Source organism: Lotus japonicus, chromosome 4 (genome assembly GCF_012489685.1).
Source record: "Lotus japonicus ecotype B-129 chromosome 4, LjGifu_v1.2".
NCBI lineage: Eukaryota > Viridiplantae > Streptophyta > Magnoliopsida > Fabales > Fabaceae > Lotus > Lotus japonicus.
In genome coordinates this window covers 16,874,449-16,896,127 of record NC_080044.1, presented here as the reverse complement: position 1 = coordinate 16,896,127, position 21,679 = coordinate 16,874,449, and the positions used below count along the sequence as shown (strand labels likewise).

Sequence of the window (21,679 nt, the reverse complement as noted above, 5' to 3'; positions counted from 1 at the left end):
TCGGGATTAGCGACTATTTGGGGCATCTGGACTGCCCGTAATCAAGCTATAATGGCTCAGACTATTATCCCGGAGGAGAAGCTTATGCGGTTAATTCAAGAGCAGCGGCAGCTGCTGCTTCGTTTGTGGTCTCCGTCCCAGCTTCCGTCGCATCCGCGCCTCGTTTCTTGGATAGCGCCAGTAGCTCCAGCGGTTGCTGTCAATTGTGATGGCAGTTCGTTGGGAGTTCCTTTGCGTTCGGGGTTTGGTGGGTGTCTTCGTCATGCTGATGGCACTTGGATCATGGGTTTTCTTGGATATGGTGGTCAGGGGTCAGTGTTGCATATGGAACTCTTAGCCATCTGCCACGGGTTGAACATTGCATGGGCCCTGGGATATAGACAGATTGAGTGTTTCTCTGACTCCTTGTTGGCAGTTGGCTTGATTGAGAAGCCACCAAATCAGTTTCATGAAGAAGCTGTGTTGGTTGCTAGTATCCTTGATCTCTTGAGGCGTGATTGGGTTGTTCGGGTGGTTCATGTTTTGCGAGAAGGGAACGCCTGCGCGGATTTCTTGGCTAAAGCAGGAGCAACTCAGGATCAGCATTACCTTCTTCTCCAGGATCCCCCACCTGGAATGGAACATCTTCTTGTGGCGGATTCTTTGGGTTTTGTAACTGTTAGGGAGTAGGGGGTTCTCCTTTCTTTTCTTGTTTTTCTTTTCTCTTTGTAGTTAAGCATAAAAAAAAAATATATCTATAATGAGATGTCTACGTACTTAAATTAAACCTACAATTGTCACTCATTGACCAAAGTGTTCATATTATAAATATGAGATTTAGATATTTTTACGAGTTTGTCTAAATTACTCCAAGTAATTATGGAAAAAAATCAACTTTAATTTTATATGAACCCTAAACATTTTAACATATATTTTAGACAATTTTAGCTCATCAAGCGTGTTTTATTAAACCACATTAAATTATGATGATTTTACCTTATATTTATTTAGAGTGAGTTAGACAAAATTTTTTACTAGTTTATGTCCTTCAATCTTTATCCCCGACACAAAAATCCTGGCTCTTCCCTACTAGCAACACTATCAATTTCATTTGAAGGAGGGAAACGTGTAGAAAAGAAATAGAGCTTCTAGGCACTAAAAGTTGTTGGATTATTTTTTATAATACAAAAAGTTAAACAACAAATACAATGAAGGTGGAACTTAAAGGTCCTTGGTGTTTGAAATAGTAAAATGCCAAGGACATATATATATATATATATATATATATATAGCAATACTAATATGATATATCCTAGCCTTCTGGGAGGAATATAAAATATACAATGTAGGTGGGGTACGGGAATAAAAATAGCACGAGCAAGAAGGAAACGAAAGAAAATGAAAATGGTCCTAACTAATGCATGATTTTGTACTTGGTTTCAATTACTCTCCAACATAAGATACGCTAAAGAGTCAGAAGAGCTTTGATCCAAATTTGTATTTTATTCCTTTGCTCATATCAAAGAGTGGCTTTGAACTCTGATTGATAGACCTTGGGGAAAATCAACAAAAGGGTATGCAACAGGTGGATCGGCATTGACCAGCTCCCAGTTGTAGTTTAAGATGAGATGGTGGATAAAAATAGCCATTTCAAGTTTTGCTAACTCTGACCCTGCACACAACCTTGGTCCTCCCCCGAACGGCATGAAGTTATTGCTTGTGCTTGGGCAACAACCAATTTTTATATTTTCCTGCGCTTCCAACACAATATCAATATAAATGAACAAATATATATATATATATATATATATATATATATATATTATATAATTATCACTAAAATATTTGTGCAATTTAATATAGTATTTGAATGAGCTTTTTTTAATAATTAATTTTAAAACTCAAAAACTACACACATAAATTTCTTTTCAAAATTAATTTTCTTTTAGAACCGATTATATATATACAAATTAAACATGCACTTAATGCTGTATTTCTTAGGGTTGGGAGAGGGGGAGGGTCGTTGGAAGTTTTTCAATATTAAAAGACTTTTTTTTTTGAGAAAGATGTATGACATAAAACCTAAAAGGTTGCCAAAGGCAGTGGCGGATCCACCACCAGGTTTGGTGGGTCCATTGCCCTAGCTCAAACAAAAAAAAGAAAATATTTATTTGAACCAAGTAAGTTTTGGGCCAAAAAAAAATGAGAGAAAATGCAAAATTTACAAGGTAAGAAAAAATTTAGGGACTCAATAATAAATTTGTCTCAGCTTCCCAAAACTTCTGGTTCCGCCACTGGCCAAAGGCACTTACAACATGCGAGAGCAAGTCTCCAGGAGTGCTATAGCAATGCACATAAATATAAAAATGAAGAACAAGCATGTAGACTCAAGCTGACAATGTCGAAAAACATGATGCAGAAGAAGCCCCATAAAAAAACAGAGAAGCTAAATGATTTCTAAGCGAAGAGAACATATCATTTTTATCGGCACTCCCAAAACAAACAACCCAAATGGCTATGTCGTGGTTGTTATATGTGCGGCTATCAAAAAGCACTTCTAGGTTTCAGTGACACTAGGGGGTTAAAACACTAGCTCTGGAAACATGAGGAAAACATAAAGGCTTCAGAAGATTTCATACATATCTCAATTGAAGCTAAGTAGGAAACAAAGGCATCCATCATGGAAAAGAGGTGGTGATAGGCGACAAAGGAGGAGTGACTGGTGCAGGGCACCATCGCAGATGATGACGATGTGGCAGAGGAGGAGATGCGAGGTGGCAAGAACTGACGGTGAGATCTGATGGTGGCCACAAATGTGATGATGATGGAAGAAAGAGATGGTGGGCGACGGCGGCCCAGATCTGTTGACGACGAAATGACAGTGGTGGCATAGATCTACTAGCGAAAAAGCATAGGCGATGACCCAGAATTGCTACAGTCGGTGAGATAGCGAAGGAGATCGCATATCTAATGATGAGAGACGAGGCAACGAGTGGGCGATGGTGGTGGTTGCAGATCTGCTGCTACGATGGATGGGTTGTGGTGGAGAAGGCAACAAAGGGAGGATGATGGTGGTGGTAAGCCAAGGGGAAAGAAAAAACTCACTTAAAGTGGTAAAAAAAACTCACCTAATATAAGAAAAACTCATCTAATGTGGGAGAAAAACACCTAACAACAACCGCAAAAAATTCTCCCTAATGGAGGAAGAGAATGCCCCAAGAGGAGAAGAGGGCATATTAAAAGATTTGAACTATGCCTTTAAAGCTATGAGGGGGATATTGGTAACTTAGTAAGTTGGATTTTTTTTGTCAAAGATGTTTGGTTCTAGTCATGCAGCTCCATTACGAAACGGATAACTCATGGACTTTCAGATTTGTATTTTTTTTTGACATTATATACACTTGACAACAAAAAATGGACTCAGGCCCCAACGGTAGTTTTCCATTTTGGACCATAGACAACATGGAATGAACTTGAATTAGAATAAGAATCATTTAGCTCACATGCAAGAGGCTTCATAAAAAATAAAACCCATGTACTTTTACTTGTTTATTAATTCTAATATATTTTTAGGTAAGCTCTTCTGATGGTTAGGGTGAGCTTGAGAAAACATTTTAATTAAATGCTTGTAGTGATAAGCGTTTATTAGATCAGTGCTTATTCATAAGCTATTTGAAAATTTTATTGAAATAAATTGAAAATATAAATAAGCATAAGATCTATTCATAGCTTAAAACAGTTTGGCAGCGTTTGGTGACGGAACGGAACAGGACAAAACAGAACGGAACGGGACAGAACAGAATGGAACAGGACAATAATGTTATGTGTGTTGTGTTTGGTAATTCCAAGTCAACAGAACATAACCATAATTTTAATTACATATATAACCCTGCATATTTAATATTTGATTGAGGAAAACAAATTGAATTCAATTGAACATTTTGCATAGAAACCGTTTGTTATTGCTTACTTAATGAAATAATCACTTATTTCTTTAAAATAATCACTTATATATTGTTTAAGTTGTTTCAGTGTGCTATTGAAAAAAGAAGAAACATAATTATCTATTTAAGCTATTTTAAGTGCGTTTGTTTAGATTAAAAAATATTAATTTTTAACTATAATTCTTTTTAAGAGATTTTAAGAAAAGCATAAGTTGATTCGTGTTTGACTACTCTAATTAAAATCACTTTTTGTTTTTTATCTCCACTCATCTATCATTATAGATTTTCATTATAAGCTAAAGTAGTTGTTTCAAATAATCTGTTTTCAGCTTCAGCTGAAACAAGCACAAAAAGTGATTTTTTGATTAAAAAGTGATTTTTCCAAAATAAGTTGAATCAAATGCACTCTAATTGACTCGTTTATTATTGCTTATAAAAAGTGATTTTACTTTTGAAAAAATAATTGATTTTATTTTAAGTGATTTTTTTGAAAAAGTATATTTTCATTTAACTTTGTCTACAAATATAATAAGTGATTTCAATTTTAGAAGTGATTTTAAACCGTTTAGATACATAAAATTTCAAATATAAATTAGGGGTATTTTTGAACTTACAAAAGTTTTAAGAGAATGTTCTGTTCCGTTCCCTTTCGTTCCACCCTTTTCCAGGGAACCAAAGTGTCCCGTTCCTAGAGCCTTTTGTCCTGTTCCGTTCCATCTTAAAAACAGGACAAACACAGAACGGAACCCATGTGTCCTGTTCCGTTCCCTTCCCACCTGTCCACCAAACGTTACCTTTATGAACAACTTATTTAAAATAAATTTTTTTAAAGTGTAGCTTAAAACAGTTTATTGATTCTGTAATATATACTATTGTTTGAGGAGTTCTGATTTATTTCTTGTATATAATATTAAATTAAGATGGGGTAAGAAAGAGGAGCAAATAGAGAGAAAAGTGGGGAAAAGGCCGCATGCACGTGCAGCATTGAAGGATCTGAAAACCACAGGGCCCTGCCCACACGTGCACAAAAAGAATCATCATCTTCGCATTCAGTGGGGCCATTCTTGTTCACGAGATCTTTCTCCGCCGATTACGACACTTCGTTTGTTGCTACTGTGTCGTCTAAACTATACTAGATACTAGCTAGTAATTTTCATGTTAGGGACCAAGCTATATGTATGTGTATGACCATTGAAAATCTGAATATTATTAGTTGTTCCACATTCAATGAGTGTACAGTCTACACCATTAAAGATCAAAAAAAAAAAAGTAATGTGTTTGATTTTTGTTCATAAAAGCTAAAACAGCAATAATTTTAAAACAGATAATGTTTCATTCACAACTCTCTTTTAAAACTACCCACAATGGTGTTGAAAGTGGGTAGTTTAATGTTGAAATGAGGTTTTAATGGTGTTGAAAGTGGGTGTTGAAAGTTGGAAGGAGGAGAGAGGTGTTGAAAACTTTCAACACTTGTGAAACCTGCAGCCTGTGACACGTGGCACGGCCTGGTTGGTGACCGTTAGGCGCGTGCCACACACGCGCGGACAAGGCGCGTAAAGCTGCAGGCTTGCCAGTCCATGGGGCCCATGGCGTCCGGTAGTGGGACGCGTGGCACGCGTCGGTTGGGCACCGCCAGGCGCGTGCCACGCACGCGCGTGAGGAGAGATGGCCTGCAGCGTTACACGTGTCGCGTTTTGATTCGTCCGGGCGATTTTCGTAAATCCTAATCTTTCCAATTCAATTATTTCATTGAAAAAAAATTTAAAAAATTTACCAAAATTCATGATTTTTTTTCTCTATAAATAGAGACTTGGTTCGTTTGATTTGAACACAGAAAAAAAACCAAGTTTTACATCATCTTATTCATCTTATTATCTTTCTACTATATCATTTACTTTGAAATGGATCCCAACAAGTACCATTTCAACACCCAGAAATTGAAAAAACATTAAATTAAATGAAATCGATAATAGTTTATTTAATTTAATTTTTATCGTAAATTTTAATTTTATGAAATCATAAAAAGAAAAATATAAAATTAAATCAAAATATGAAATAAAAGTGGTGGGGTAGGGGGTAGAGTGTTGAATGAAAAACCATTGGAGTGAGTAAAAGTTGAATGAAGTGTTGAACTGGAGAGAGAAGGTGATGTGGAGTGTTGGGTAGAGAAAAAGTGGAGTGTTGAAGGTGTTGAATGTTGAAACCATTGTGGGTAGTCTAAGGTGGAGAGGTAGAATGGTGAGAGAGATATGAATAAAAGAAAAAGTAAGAGAGAAAAAATATGAGACGTAATAGATGATAAGATAAGAGAGATAAAAATAAAAAGAGGTGGAAATGAAGTGTTAAAAAAATGAAGTGTGTATATATCATTACTCCACTGAGTGTGTAACAACATAGTAAAAGCGGTACTAGTAATTTCTAATCTGAAGTGAGAATAATAATTCGGAACTAAAGTTTTTAATGGAGAAAGTCAACAAGAATCTGAGTTTGGACTAAGTCAACAAGAATGATAAACGGATCATGCATGGTGTCAACCTCATGTGGGGGTCTCATTCTGACCCACCATATATGCATGTACGAGAAAGGAAGATATGGATTTTCACCGTGGAGATTAATCACGGTGTGGCCAATATATATCATGGTGGACATAAATAAAATTGTAAAATCTGGTCCCCATAAGTATATAAAGTGTGAAATTAAGTACCCAACACAAACACGATTAGCTAGTGCTTTGAATTATCCGTGCTGTCTTGGCCCAGACTATATATGACTATAAGCAGCTTAAACCTTTGTCACTTTTGGGCAAATTTTCAACACTATCTTAAACTAATTTAATTTGTTCACTCATGACCCATAACTCCAAGGATTTGAGACCACTGAGATAGTGATTGCATGTGGGAATCCACATTCCACAGCAATGGGGACATCCTCTGGTTTAAATTTGGATATATGGTAAGAAATCACAATGAGCCAAAATCATGTAGACTGAAGTAACATTTCTGAATTTTATTTATACCAATCTACCTAGATTTTAAGTTTATTGTGATCCTCCATCGTGCATTCAAACATGTACTTAGAAAAGAAAAAAAGGAGGGATGAATAATGATCCTACAAAGCATGCATAATTCTATAGTTATAAGTAGAACGAACCTTCCATCTCCATGGATTGAAGTGTTGAGGTTGGTAAAAAAGTGCAGGATCCAGATGCATAGCTGAAATCACAGGGAGGACTTTCCACCCACGTGGAATGTCATAACCTTTCATTTAAACACAAACACATTTTCAGTATTCTAAAAGGCTTATTTAGATTTCAGGCAACTTTCCCTTTTACTATAACACCTAAACCAACCTTTCCTCTTTTCTTTCTCTTGTTTCCTTCCACAATAGAATTATTTGTAATCTTTCAACAAAAAATGTACATAAATATACCTTTGTACCGAACATCTTTCAGAGCCTTCCTGTGAAGGAACCTCACAACATTTCCCAACCTCAGTGTTTCATTCACAACCTTTACAAAGAGACAACAAAGCACCATTAATTTATTACTAAGATAGATACTTTGTGACATTTTAATGCTAACTTAAATATGAACCAATTGGAGTTTTGACATTAATCAATACAGCGCATGTTTTGGATGTATAGTTTGAAAATCACGGTGGACAACCACAAAAGTTAAGAAAAGTTACTTTTGTCTATCAATTTTGACTTCCACTATGTATCAAAAGATAAACATATTCTTATTGGACTTACACATTGAGTAAACTCCATTCTTTTGTAATCATCCCAAGTTAATTCAACCTCCCCTGCTTGCTTCTTGGACCTGGCTATTTCTCTATGTTCTTCCTATTATTTCACAACCAAAAAATGAAAAGAAAAATATTGTGAGTGAAGTTTTGCTATTTTTGTGTGTTTAAACTTGAACAGTGAACATAAATTCTCAATATATTCCATGCATTGTACTTGCTTACCCTTAATTGTTGTATAGCTTTAGGACAACCTGGCAAAAAGTAAATAGCTAAAGCTATAGCCACAGATGAAGTTTCATGGCCTGCAAAGAGCAAGCTCAGAACCAGGTCAAGAATTTGCTCAGTTGAAAGATTTGAATGCATCACAACCCAGTTTAGAAGATCTTCCTCCAAATTTTGGTTTCTTTTGATCCTTTCTTCCATTTTTCCCTCTATGAACTTCAGTATGGTGGACCTAGACTGTAAAAAATGGTAACAGAACAGTTACAAGAAAATATTAAAAAGTTCAGTACTAGTAATAAGCATAAAAAATTGGATATTCTCTAAATGTTAAACTTTTTTATTGATTATTATTACCTTTAATGCTTTTCTGTATGCAGTTCCGGGAAAATTCAAAGGTGCAGACACCACACCATTCATGAAAGAGACATACTCTTTCTTCAGCTGTTCTGTCTCTAGATTCCCAGGATCCAAGCTCATGATATGTTTCGCCATCAAATTGAATGTGAACTGCAATTTAAGTGAAGCAGCTTCTTCTGTGAATGCTCTTGTTTTTTACAGCATTACTCAAATTTCACAAGAAAACAATGTAAGTTACCTTCTTTGCTTCATCTTGAGCTGAGAATGTACAATTTTCTTTCCAAGAGCCTAGAACTAGAAGAGAGTGCTTCTCCACTTCTTTCAATAGATGTGTTTTGAGCCTAGCAAGGCTCAGAAAGTTCAGTGAAATGTTTCTCATGTCCCTATGCATGTCCCCAACTAAGACCAACATGGACCATTTTCCAAGTATTCCTCCAATGCTTCTTGGATAGCTGCACTCAAACAGCTTCCCTTCGTTCTGTAATATGAACCTGTTCAACTCTGCATCTGCAGAAACTATTGCAGGCTCACCAAACAATTTTGACTTGTAAATTGTACCATACCTGCAAAGAACAAGTTTTAGAGCATGTTTGAAAATCTTTCTATAGTTGACTCTAAAGCCAAAAGTGATTTTGCGGAGAAGCTTATGTGAGTAGTTTGAGTGTCAGAATTGGTTCTAAGGAAAAATATGTTGATCCAAATATGCTATTTGTCTTATATTTCAATTTTATCTTTTTTTTTTTCCATGAAACAAAACATGGCTTTTGCAGTAAAAGTTTGGAAAACTTTCTACAATTGATTCTAACTAATTGATTCTAACTCCGAGAGAATCAACTCTAGCATGTGAGTAGCTTATGAGTTTCAAATTGCTCTCATAAGAGATATACTCGTACGAATATGGTAGTAATCTAAGGAGGTGTTGTAATTTTGTGAGGGTTGCTAGTTTTACCTTGCTATGTGCTTTTCCATAAAATCTCCTACTGTGGTAGCAGAGTATGGCTTCAAGTACCCAATGGTTTCCCCAAGAAAGGGCCATCCCATTTTTCCAGGGGGAAGGTTAAGCCTTGCCTTCTTTCTTTTCATGAAAATGATGATTACAGTGAGAGCAAGAATGGAAGAAAGAAAACAGAAAGTGAGGTATGAGTCAGACATGGAGCTAAGCTAGAATAGATAGATGTCAGTGTCTTTCTATTCTCACTCTCTGAGGGAAAAGAAATGGAACTTGCATGTGAAGTTTGCCAAAAGATAAGGGAAAGGATTTGCATTTGCTTAAAAGGAGCTTCCATTTTGTGGCATGGTGAAGTCACTACTAAAAGCAGGTGTTTCTATGGAATCAGACCTAATGAAAGTGAAGCCAATAGAGTGCTTTTATAAGCTTCTCTTCTGTCTTTTTAGCAGAAAAGAAAGAAACAGCGGAAAGTAGCAAGGAAATAGGCTTTACACAACATGCTCTTCACGAGTGAAAGTTTAGTTTATGCTTAAACCCATTTTGATTAAGTCATCACTCATTTGTTTTACTCCATGTGCAACGTCTAGACTGTTCAATAGTACTTTCCGCGAAGCTAAATATGGAAATAACATGCCACTAAAAAATGTTAAGAAGATGCGTCATGGAAGAACCAAGGTTTGAAAGCAAAATTCTGGCAGATTTTCGGTGTAATTTAATGTGAGGCTTGCTCCCCAAGATTAACACAACCGCACGTAAGGTACTGTGTACTTAGAACATAAACATGTTGAAGTCTCTACAATAGTGCTTACAAAGAATAAAAGAGAGAAGAAATTATGTGCACTTGTTTTGTTCAATCCACTCCATATCTCCTAGGAACAAATTTAATCTGCTTTAAAAGAAAGGCTTCAAGCTTTCTATTTCTCTTCCAATCACTATTTGTCTCATCTGTTGGGGTTTTGACCTCCCTTCCTATGTGGAGAAAGACTTAAATATGTAAGCTCACTTTGTCTCACTTAAACAAGTGGTGAGAGGTCAGCTAGGGTTAAGAGTGAGGTCTGAATTGCCAAGAGAAAAAAAGAGAAGAGTGAGAGAGAAGAGAGGCAAAACTGGTTCGCACAAACCCAGACCAGTCAGATGAAATTCACGATTATTCATTCGTTCACTGTTGGATTGGGCTGAAACTTTTACAGCAGATTCGTGACTCATAGTACTTCATTCTGGACGGTTGGATCAGCGAAAAAGTTGTCTGAGATGGGAGAAATTGGGCGCAGACAGTAGCAATGTTTTCATGTTTTTCAGATTCTCTAAGTTCTCTATTTTGAGTTTCTTTCTTTGTTGTTTGACCAATTGTGAGTACGATTTGTGCTATATTTTAAGACTCTCTTGTAATCTAATTTGATCATAGTGGAGCTTGATTACTGGCTTGTGCCCGTGGTTGTTTTTGGTGTCCTTTTGATTGTGATTTTAGTTGCTGCATTATTTGTTATTGCTCCTCACAAATTCAATAGGTTGGGAAAATTAGTATCCGATGCGTATTGCTTGATTAGAGTTGTTGTGGTAAATTCTGTGGTACCCATAAAATATTTTGGGTATGGTACCCGCATTGAGTAATTTAATAGATGATTATTATATTTTTTTTAGGCAAATTTTACATTTTCGCATTTCATTTTACTATTCAATTAATTTCATATCATGAAATTTGTTTTTTAATGAAAAATGCTTTAGTTGTAGAGATGAACGATGATGGTTGAGACGCGCGCAAAATGACCATGATTGACGGATGAACAAAGCCTAAAAAACACAACCTACAAATCTCATGTCTCTAAGAATGAAATGTTGCATCACTATGATAAAATAACATCAAAATTATAACTTGTACATGCTTCTTTATCATTGAATTATCTCATTTTGGGTACCATACCTTATTTTGAGTTAAGGTACCATAGCAAACATTGTTATTTATGTTTAATTTCCTATCATAATTTAATGCCCATTTAAAGACATCACCAAAACTGAAAACAATAGTATGAAACTTATTCCCAACGTATTCATGCTCTTAAAATGAAACTAGTATACCGACCCGTGCCATGCACGGGTAGTGTTTTCTGAAATTTTTTAAACTTATTATATTTGAAATACTTGTAGTAAAATTATATTTGAACTAATTATGATATATTTCTAAACTTTTGAATTTTCTTGTGCTTGTTATGTGGCTAAGTAATATATTACAATTTATTTCCAATATCGTATTAATCCTGCGACAATGAAATAAATGTATTGCAAATGAAAATTCAGATTATAAGAACAAAAACTTGAAATAAATGTATCTCAAATGGCTCATTTCATATTTGAGAATGGTGACATATAAACAAACATTTTGTCAGTGACTATTCTCTATAAAAATGGAAACAGTTGCTTCTTTTCAGTTGTTGTTTCACCATTACCATTCTAATCACATTTGCATACAAATAGACCCTTGTACCACATCTCATTGAACAGTATTGCCAGATTTGTTGAACATATATCAATTCCAAGGCTTGAGCAACCATGTCCTGAACATACTAACAAAATTATAATGAATTTTCTTAAATTTTATCACTATATTTTATAAGTTTCTATTTTGCAAATAAACACCCGCCAATGGGTTAGTTATTACATTCCTTCAAGATCATGTTACTATATCAAGTATGAGTAAGTCTCATATTAGAAGATAAAAATAACTTTGAGCAGTTTATAAGTGAGGGGACTCATATGCGTAATGTCTTAAGGTTTTGAGTCCACTCATTATTTGCTCTTTAGCCCAATATAATCCATTTTAGTTTAAATCATCTTCTTTGGTCTAGCTATGATGACCAGCTCCTTGTGTTGAAAGTTTTCCTAGCAATGTTGGGACTGGTGTGTCCTGTTGGTCAGCCCAATGACGGTCCAAGTATTTTGAGGCTTCCGCTTTCGTTTGAGATGCACTCACACTTGAGAGGAGATTGTTATGATATTAAGTGTGAGTAATTCACTGGATCATGATGCAAAATAGTCAAAAACCCTTTGAGAAAATGCTTTGCTAGGGTTGCAACAGTGAGTGTCGTTTCTCCCCCTTTGGGGGACTTCTCCTCCTTTAGGAGGCTCCTTTCCCGCTTTAGGTAGGTCTTCTCCCCACAATAGGTGGGTTTCCTTCCACAGTAGGTGGATTTGTTACCCAAATAAGTGGGGTTTTTTCTTAGTTTTTGTTTGGATCTTCTCTTGGCCACCATAGCCTCCGCCCTTGTCATCCCTTTCTCCACCTTGGCCGCCTCTCCCACCTCCATCTAACCATGGGAGCCTTGCTGTAGATCCAGTGCTGGTTCAGCCACCACCTCAACGCCGCAGATGCCGTAAGCACTGCCGCAACACAGGTTGTCGCCGTAACCCAGATTTGAGGTCATCCTCTTCTTCGTTCTTTCTAGCAGAGTTCTGGGTAGAAAGCTGAAAGATTTGAGTTGAAAGGTAAAAGTTTTGGTTTGTTTCGTCTTGGAGAAGAAGTGGAAGTGGGGTTTGGGCCGTTCTCTGCGTGCTCATCCTCTACACCACCGATCAGTTTGCTTTTATCACACTTCTTATGCTGCTCCATCACCTCCCTATTTCTAAGAGATGATGGATTATCCCTCTATTGGTGCCGCTGAAGTCATTCTTGGGCTTTCTTTATATCCGCACAGGTTGCAACTGCGGCAGAACCGAATGAGTTGTTTTTATTCGATTTAAAAAAACGTCTCTTACCTTATGGACACAGTTTCAATATGGCGACTGTGACATACTTGAAGGAGAAGGAACACTAATACGTTGAATTAGAAATGAATTGAATTCTCAATATTAGCCATTGAAAGAAAATGCCACTACATGTGAATTGAAATGAATTGTTTCTCCCTATGAGAAAGCCTTAACAAAAATATGCATCAATGAAGATTAATGGATTAAAAAAGAGACGACAGTGCTTCATATTTTAACATTTTTATCTAGTTTTTTTCTCTATCCAAAATTGTTTCTCCATATGATGACAAAAGCTTCTTCCTTCCTTCTACTATTTGATTGAAGAAATCATCGAGTTTCCCTGTTGTAGTTTCTAAGCAGCTCTTCACTTTATCAAACCATGCCAAACTTGTCCAGGTTGTGCGCATTATCTAGGGAAAATAGAAGTATTAAATGCACAGGCTCTAATTTTTTTAATAAGCCGTGCAGATGCTCTAATGAAACATAAATAGAACAATGATAAAAATGACATGAACATACTATTTCATAAAGACGATCACCATATGCAACAAATTAAAGGTTTAGAACTGAAGCTTCACCTTTGTCAGAACTATTTCACGAAGAAGATCACCATATACAACAATGATAAAAATGACATGAGCAGGTTATTATGTCTGCTTCAATTTCTAAAATAGTCATATCATAAACTGCTTAGCACAGAAATAAACATGAAATAAAATTAGAAGAAATGTCTGTTATGAGGAAAAAGCATGGATCTTAAGCCTTTAATTTTTTTTCCATTCGTATTACATAACTTTCTACCATATTGATAAAAAAGCTGAAGAGATGGGAGCAAAAACATCAAAGTAATGAAACAAACACAACTTTGCACTGGCAGAGCCTAAGACCCAAAAGTTGCAACATGCAGCCAAAGAAACAGCCTGGGGTTATGCACTATTTTTAACTTTGAGTAAAATTCAATTACAGTCATTCCTACCTTTTCTATCTCAAATTTATTTTTCCTCTTCAACGGCTCATCCAAGAGAAAATCTAATTACATTCATTGTTCTATACCTCTCTTTCCCACTTCCCTGATGAGTGATGACCCTAATTCCCATCCTCTAGAGCAACTATCATACTTATTATTAAAAGTTTAAAACAAACAAATGAACAACAATGATCATTAGCTTAACCATTTCCTTTTTAATTAGTATTTTGGTTTCTAAAAGCAACTTGACCAACAGACCAGGTTGCAAAGATGCAATCATGCAAACAAAGTGTCAGTTTGGATAACAATCTAACAATCCAACTGAAGTTATAATTTATTAAAAAATGAATTATATATCAGTACTTAAAGAAGAAAATTCATCAAAGTAAAATTCATGTCACATTAGTTGAAAGCTTTATATTCATCAGTTTTATTTTACATATTAAGTACTGTATCACACCTCAAATTACATACTATATAGTCAGCAACATATTGATCTCTTCTTGAAAAACTCAAACTAATAAATCGACAGACCTAATGGTCTTAACCTTCACCACGGGCTATCACACATAGTTGCTTATTTGGATAGGAAATTGCAAGTTCAATTTACTCTAGCGACATGGGTATCAGTCTTGAAAACATATTCAATAGATAAACAATGCCAAAGATGCATACATAATTAATTATGTGTTTGTTATGTGTACCTCCAGGTGTTGTTGTATCAGTTCTTCTCTAAAAAAGAATTAAAAAGTTATCAACTCGTTGCCAAATCCTAGAGAAAATGGCCGAACTACATTCTCATGTCAACTTCTCTTTCATAATGGGTTCGTTTGGCATCCTCAATGACATGTATGCCATCCTGCAAACACCATATATAAATTATTAACTAATTAGAGCACAAAAGGGTATTAATTAGAGCAGGTGAGTGTTAAAATGATCAAAACTCAAAAGCAATGAGGTTAGGCTTATGAGGCAGAACATATGCAGGTAGACAACAAATCAGATTTAATCAAGTCAGTTCATGCTATAGAAATATTCAGCATCTAAAACATGTAAAAAAGGTTCATATTAAAAACTATACACATTCTTAAAGTAACTTTTAGAGTTAAACACTGAAAAGAGTATATATCGGTGAAGAAAGATGCTTCAATTATCATAGCCTATTCCATTAAGTAACCATAGCCAATTTTCTTCAAAGCCAAGAGCAAGAACAGAATGTTGTATATGCTGAATAGCTTGTAGATGTTCAAGAGGGTGAAATACAAACTCAATTCCTCAAGGTGGAATAGGTTAGGTTGAGCATGATATCGACACACTATCTGTAGCAAATCATTCTTATTCTCCTATCAGAGCCATTCACAACAAAGAAAAGGTGTTAACTTATAATCAAACACCATAGAAAATTAAAATGTTAGAATCTAAAAAGACTACAGAAGATACTCTTAGATATCTTAGATCAGAAAGCAAAGAGATCAATAAGAATGCATGCAACAGTTTCAAATTTCAAATAAATATCATCAAATTTCTAAAGCAGTAGAGTTAATGGTTGCAGACACGCAAAGCAACCCAGATAGCAGTATAGCACAAATACTTTTCTCTCTGTTAGTTGATTGGATATTGTGGGCGGTTTGGGTAAATTAATAAAGATAAATTTTAAAAAACAATTTACAGCATTTAATGAAGATAAAATATTGAGCCAGTAAGCTGATGGGTGAGTTGGGGCGGCTAGAGAGTAAGTAGGGTATGATAACCTACATTTAGGGCTCGTTTGGCACGCCGTATTAGGCATGATAGTATAAGCTTATACAATACATTATGAGTTTATCCATTGTTTGGTGATGACATTGTATTGTATAAGCTTATCCATCAAAGTCCCCTTATACGTTAAAATGGCGTATTATTTAATCCATCATGTGAGTGATGGATAAGACATGATAAGGTTGTGACGTATAAGTCACCATCACTACCACCCTCCATTGCTGCCAACTTACACCACCATTGGCACCACCACCGGGTGTTGCCGCCACCACCCGATAACCACCGCCGCCCAACCGTCACCACCACCACCACCGCCCTACCGCCACCACAACCACCACCATATCGCCACCACCACCATAATCGCCGTCACCACTCTATTGCCGCCACCGACACCACAACCACCACCCTATCGCCACCACTATCACCATTGCCTCCACCCTCCACCGTTGCCGCCACGCTACTGCAGCCGCCACCGCCACCCTATCGTCGCCAACACCACAACCACCATCGCTGCCACCACCTCCGCCGCCACCACCGATGTTGCCGCCACCACCACCGACACCACAACCACCACCCTATCGCCACCACCACCATAATGTCGCCACCACCGACACCACAACCGCCACCCTATCGCCACCACCACCACCATTGCCTCCACCCTCCACTGTCGTCGCCGCGTTACTGCAGCCGCCACCGCCTTATCACCACCACCACACTATCGTCGCCAACACCACAACCACCATCGCTGCCACCGCCGCCACCACCGCCCTACCGCCACCGCCCTACCGTCACCACCGACACCACAACCACCACCCTATCACCACCACCACCACCATTGCGTCCACCCTCCACCGTAGCCGCCACCTACCGCAGCCGCCACCGCCTTACCACCACCATCACCACCCTATCATCGCCACCACCACAACCACCATCGCTGCCACCACCACCACCAACTTATCTCCACTGTCACCACCACCGCCACCAACACCAATCTACCACCATTGCCACCACCACCACCAACCTACCACCACTTCCATCACCACCGCCACCACCGTTATAATCACCTCCATATTTGATTTTTATTATATCATTATTCAATATTTTACTAAACATAAAATTGCATTAATTTAAATGATATTGTAAATTATACAGAGTATGGCCAAACGCTGGATAGTATAAGAATGTTATCAGGGCTTATACTATCAGGCCTAATACTATCAGGTCTTATACTATCAGGCCTTATACTATACGTCGCACCAAACGGACCCTTAGGTTTTTAAAATTACGCAAAGCACCTGCAGATAAAGATTGAACCTGTAAAATTTCAAATGCCGCACGCTGATAGGCCGTTTAGGGCGGTTAAAGAGGTTTTAGGGTATGATAACCTAAAGTTAGGTTTTAAAAATTAACTGATATCTTCATTATTTAAACATATATTTTCGAATTACAGTGTGGAAACAGAATCAAAGCTTTAAACGTTTGTGGCCATGTGTTGAAATCTAAAACTTGCCAAAAATAGTAATTTAAATTTCATTTAGAATTTTTTTTTAATAATTCTGCTAACGTGGCGCAAGATGGGGGTGAGTTCCTTTAGTGACACGTGGCAAACTTTCCTTCTAATGGTTTCTCCTTTTATTTATACTAGTTTTATACCCGTGCATTCACGGGTGACATTTGGTATATATTAGTATTTATTTGATATAGTTTAGAAAATTATAAACAGTAGAAAACAATGTAAGCTTGACTGAAATAATAGAAAATATATTGTATATAAATTATGCTATTTGTTAACAAAATATATTAGATAAGTATAAGAAAAATTATTAATCCACGAAACTAAATACAATAACAGTGGAAATTTAATTGAAATAGATGAAAAAAATTTAAACACTTGATGCACTTTTAAATATTGAGAAAACATTAATGAGTGTGCATGTTATATAGTGCACTTTTAACATGAAAGTATATTTATTTTTATATTAGTTTTAACATTAGAATATTTTATTGCAAAATGTCCTCCCCGTGAGGGCTTTTACCCTAGAAATTGTATAAAAATTTAAGTAATATTGTTATATAGTGCACTTTTAACATGAAAGTATATTGTAAAATAGTGCAATTTTAATTAAAATAGTGTTTTTATTAATTTGTACATGAAAGTATTTTCATGTAAAATGTTCCTTCCCGTCAGATCATTTATCATGTAAATGTTTATGCCCGTTTTAACATGAAAGCATTTACTTTTAACATGAAATTATATTGCAAAATAGTCAATTTTTTAAAAAAATATGTTTCTATTAATTTGTAGATGAAAGTGTTTTCAAGTAAAATGTTCCTCCTGTTGGAGTTTTTTATCATGTGAATGTTCTTGTCCATTTTAACACGAAAATAATTTCAGGTACCCGTGATAGCTTTTTACAGTACAATTTAAACATAAATAATTGTAACTAAATATTTATGTATATTAATATTTTCTAGTATGTTTCTAAAATTATTTTAAAAAGTTAGAAAGTAAATTCAATCAAATTATTTGAAAATGACATGAAAAGGAAAGAGATCCTTAACACTGTTAAGTGTTAATATCTAAAGTTTCAATTTAGTAAAAAAAGCCCTTGGATTGGATCATATGGGTGGAGTGGTGGGCAACGATGCATACATTTAAGAGAGAAAATAGAGTTCATAGCAACATAATAGTGAAAAGAACAATTGGGGAGTTCTCTATTCAGCGCTCACTCTAGTAATTTGGATGTATTATTGGCTACAGGATAGAATCAAGAATGGCTTCAACCTGCATTGGTTTTTGGTTCATTTTATGAACACTTCTCTTCAAGTATAAATTGGAATAACTTGAGAAGTGACAGCTTCTTACCTTTCTGGATTAAGTTGTAAAATATCCTTCAAATCATTTTAACTTGGTATCTTGTAAAAAAGAAACACTTAGAAAATCTAATTAATTGCAGTTTTTGAAAATTGTATTTAAAAGTTGTTATTAGAAATCGTTTTTGAAAACTGTTTTTTAAGAAAAAACTTAATTTGCTTTGTTCTCGTGTTTATATTCCGGGTCCTGCAAGGCACTGGTACAAAATATTGAACCAAATCTTGTAGATATTGAAGTAAATCACGTTACCTAAAGAATGACAATCTGAGCAACTTCCCCATTAAATTACAATTCCTTCAAAATAGGTCAACCCTTTTAATATAATCTCATTGATCTTTAAATCAATACACTAATGAATATTTGGAGGCAAAGCTCAGCTACACATTCAATCTCTCACTGCTCATTTATTGGTTGGTGGGTTGATAGGAAAATCCTGCATATGCATCAGCCATATACTGCCACAAAGAAAAATTGTAGGTGATGCCCATGCCAAGGCCTTCAAACATCGAACTCTAATTGATTTGTGGATCTCCATGTGGACAAATGAACACAAAATCTGTGTAAAAAACATAACAGTTGAGCACAAAATTTAAGCAAGTTGGACTCCAAAGATAGCAAATTTAAGGGTTTTTTTTTCCAGTTTTCATGGAGTTTTGTATCACTCCCACAATGCTCCATTTTGTAATTTGAGGTCTTTTATCATTAGATATTTTTAATAACAATGCAAGGAACAAAGCTGACTCGAATTGAAACAGCCCCATTTCGAAACATAAAAAGATGAAATTTGGATAAAAAAACCTTTCTTTTAAAGGAAGACTGAGGCACAATAGTACAATGACACAAAATCTGAGCAAACAATTAGCACGCTATAGTATCCTTCCACAGAAATACTTAATGCGCAAAACATTCTTTTCCTCTTTCAATTCAAACTTGAACTCTATGCATCTTGCAAAAAGAGAATAAGTGATCTATTAGTATGAGTACCTTGGGGAAGAGTTGTAGATCTCATGAGGGACCAAGTCAAATGGCTCAAGTGGCTTGTTCTTGAAAGCAAGAACCTAAGTCCTGTTCATGTTTAAGCTTTCTGCAAGTTGTTTCCTATATGCCTCTCTAGCGGGGAGTTCACAGCTGGGTTTTCCTTACCTTTAGCCCCCTCTATAAGCATCTTGACTTGCCTTGGATATGACCTTCAGATCAGGTCGTTTGGCAGTAAAATCTACAGAAAGAGTACATTTATACATTCATGAAGTCTTGAAGCTAGTCTTAATTCACCAAACTCTTTTGGTCTTTACACCATAAGATTAAAGGTGGTGAAGGCCTTTTTTTAACACAATAAGAGAGTTTGGATTAATGTTCTAACAGAGAATAAGGGAAAAGCAATATCTGAAATAGATTAAATGAATAGGAAAAACAGCACAAAACCAAAACATTAGAAGAGAAATAAGAATAAAAAACAAATGGTTGCTGTTCTGTACTAGGGCAAGCTTATGTAAGAGAAAGACAAAAAGTAAACCCTAGCAGAGCACTAAAATAGCAAAACTACCATAAAAGGAATATTCTCATTAATGCTGAAAAAGTTGGTTTCGTACAAGTGGATGACCTCCCCTTTTATAGAGGGGGTGGTCATGATATGGATCTTTCCTATATTTGGGCCTGACAATCAGGGCCCAAATCCCCGTACACATAAGACAAATCCAAAGGAATCTTCCAGCTGGCTTGTGGGTCCATCACCTAAGGGAGGGCAATGAAGCTCGTCATGTTGCCTTTCCCGCCTTGGCTATCGTCAATGGTTTATTGTTCATTTTGGGCGGGACATAATCTTCTTTATGTCCCGCCCAGTCCACATGCCCCCAAGACATGAGACTCGAGTAAAGAGTTGAAATGTCTTCATCATGTTACCTAGTAGTTCGCCTCTATTGTTTATTCGTTCATCGCCATTTTACCTTCGTTGTTACATCGCCATTTTCACGCTTCGCCACCTTTGTTGCCGTTTCAAAGATATGTCGCCATTAATCCTAACCGTCAACCACGTCTTTTCAACTGACGCACGTATCCTTATTTTCCGGGATTTCGTCATCATTTGTTATAAATGCAATCTTCAGTTGCGCGTCTCGAGGAGTAATGTCTTTTCGCTTCCTAACTTTTCGAATTTCAAATCCCACGATCCCACGATCTTCCCCCACTCATTCTCTCTCTTCCTTTCTCTCTATAAAATCCCCTTTTCACTTTTCATTTTTCACTTTTTTAAAACTTTTGCTCTGAAAACCCTTTTCACCGCAGCTTTCATTCTCTTCTTTGAACTCCGGTGAACCTTTTCTTCCTCCGGCCGTCGTCATTGCGCGGTGCTCCCCTATCGCCGACGTTCTCCTTTCTCAAATTCACGTTTCTCCCTCTGGTTAGTTTTTCTCTTTCTTGAGACTCTTCGTTTACTTCTTTTTTCTCTGACTCTGTTCATCTTCTTTCTTCTTTTAACTCTGTTCATCTTCTTTTTACTTTTAACTCTGTTCATCTTCTTTTTATGAAACTGCCTCGCATGTCTTTACCAAACGCTAGCCTTTCTTCCCTAGAACTTTCTTCACCCTCCACGGAGGAGGAAGTTGTCGCCCCCTCTATAATTGAAATTCATTCCTCGCCTTCTACCCATGATGATTCCGGTCCCGCCGGCTCTGTAGACTCAATTCTCTCCTCTAATGGAGATTTGTCTTCACCTGAATGGCGCTCTGACGTGCATTTAGTTGAAGATAAATGTCTGTTGCATTCTATCTGGAGCAGCGTTGGGAGCATTAGTTCGCTTCGAATTTCTGCTCAAGGGTTCACGAAGATAGATCCCGCCACCTCGAATAATGAAGATCATCTGTTGAATGTCCTCCCATGTGGCGAAGATGACTGTGTTCTGTTGCGTAAAGAACCAGACGATGGATCGCCCGATTTTTTCTTTGTTTATGGCTATTTCTTCTTAGATTTAAACATTAAACTTCCTTTCTCGCCGTTTATATGTCACGTTCTTTCTTTTCTGAATGTGGCGCCTTGCCAACTCCAGCCCAACGCCTGGGGTTTCCTCCGCTGCTTTGAAATTCTTTGTGAACACTTGAGTTTCACTCCAACCTATCCCTTGTTCTTCCTTTTCTATAAATCAGTCAC

The 21,679-nt window shown here is 36.5% G+C and overlaps 1 protein-coding gene across 2 annotated transcripts; it reads right to left on the bottom strand.

Moving 5' to 3' along the window:
- Positions 1–1,136: 1,136 nt before the first annotated feature.
- LOC130709929 (cholesterol 22-monohydroxylase CYP90B51-like) lies at positions 1,137–9,631 on the bottom strand. Of its 2 annotated transcripts, XM_057559059.1 has the most exons (9): positions 9,198–9,631; positions 8,487–8,811; positions 8,246–8,398; positions 7,892–8,128; positions 7,674–7,766; positions 7,353–7,431; positions 7,074–7,180; positions 4,538–4,699; positions 1,137–1,730 (listed from the first exon to the last, which is right to left on the bottom strand). In XM_057559059.1, exons 1-9 carry the CDS (start codon positions 9,398–9,400, stop codon positions 1,494–1,496), a joined length of 1,596 nt encoding a protein of 531 aa, XP_057415042.1. In that variant the 5' UTR covers positions 9,401–9,631; the 3' UTR covers positions 1,137–1,493. The 2 variants fall into 2 exon arrangements, with proteins under 2 accessions (XP_057415042.1, XP_057415043.1); XM_057559060.1 differs by lacking the exon at positions 4,538–4,699 and having other exon boundaries at positions 9,198–9,624.
- Between the last annotated feature and the right edge of the window lie 12,048 nt (positions 9,632–21,679).

What these genes read in the sequence shown, in the direction of transcription:
- LOC130709929 (XM_057559059.1), bottom strand. Translation starts at nt 9,400, where the DNA reads ATGTCTGACTCATACCTCACTTTCTGTTTTCTTTCTTCCATTCTTGCT. An exon ending in GAATGGAGTTTACTCAATGT is followed by an intron (nt 7,432 to 7,673) that starts GTAAGTCCAATA and finishes CTCTTTGTAAAG; the next exon opens with GTTGTGAATGAAACACTGAG. An exon ending in AACATTCTCTTAAAACTTTT is followed by an intron (nt 1,731 to 4,537) that starts GTAAGTTCAAAA and finishes TTGGAAGCGCAG; the next exon opens with GAAAATATAAAAATTGGTTG.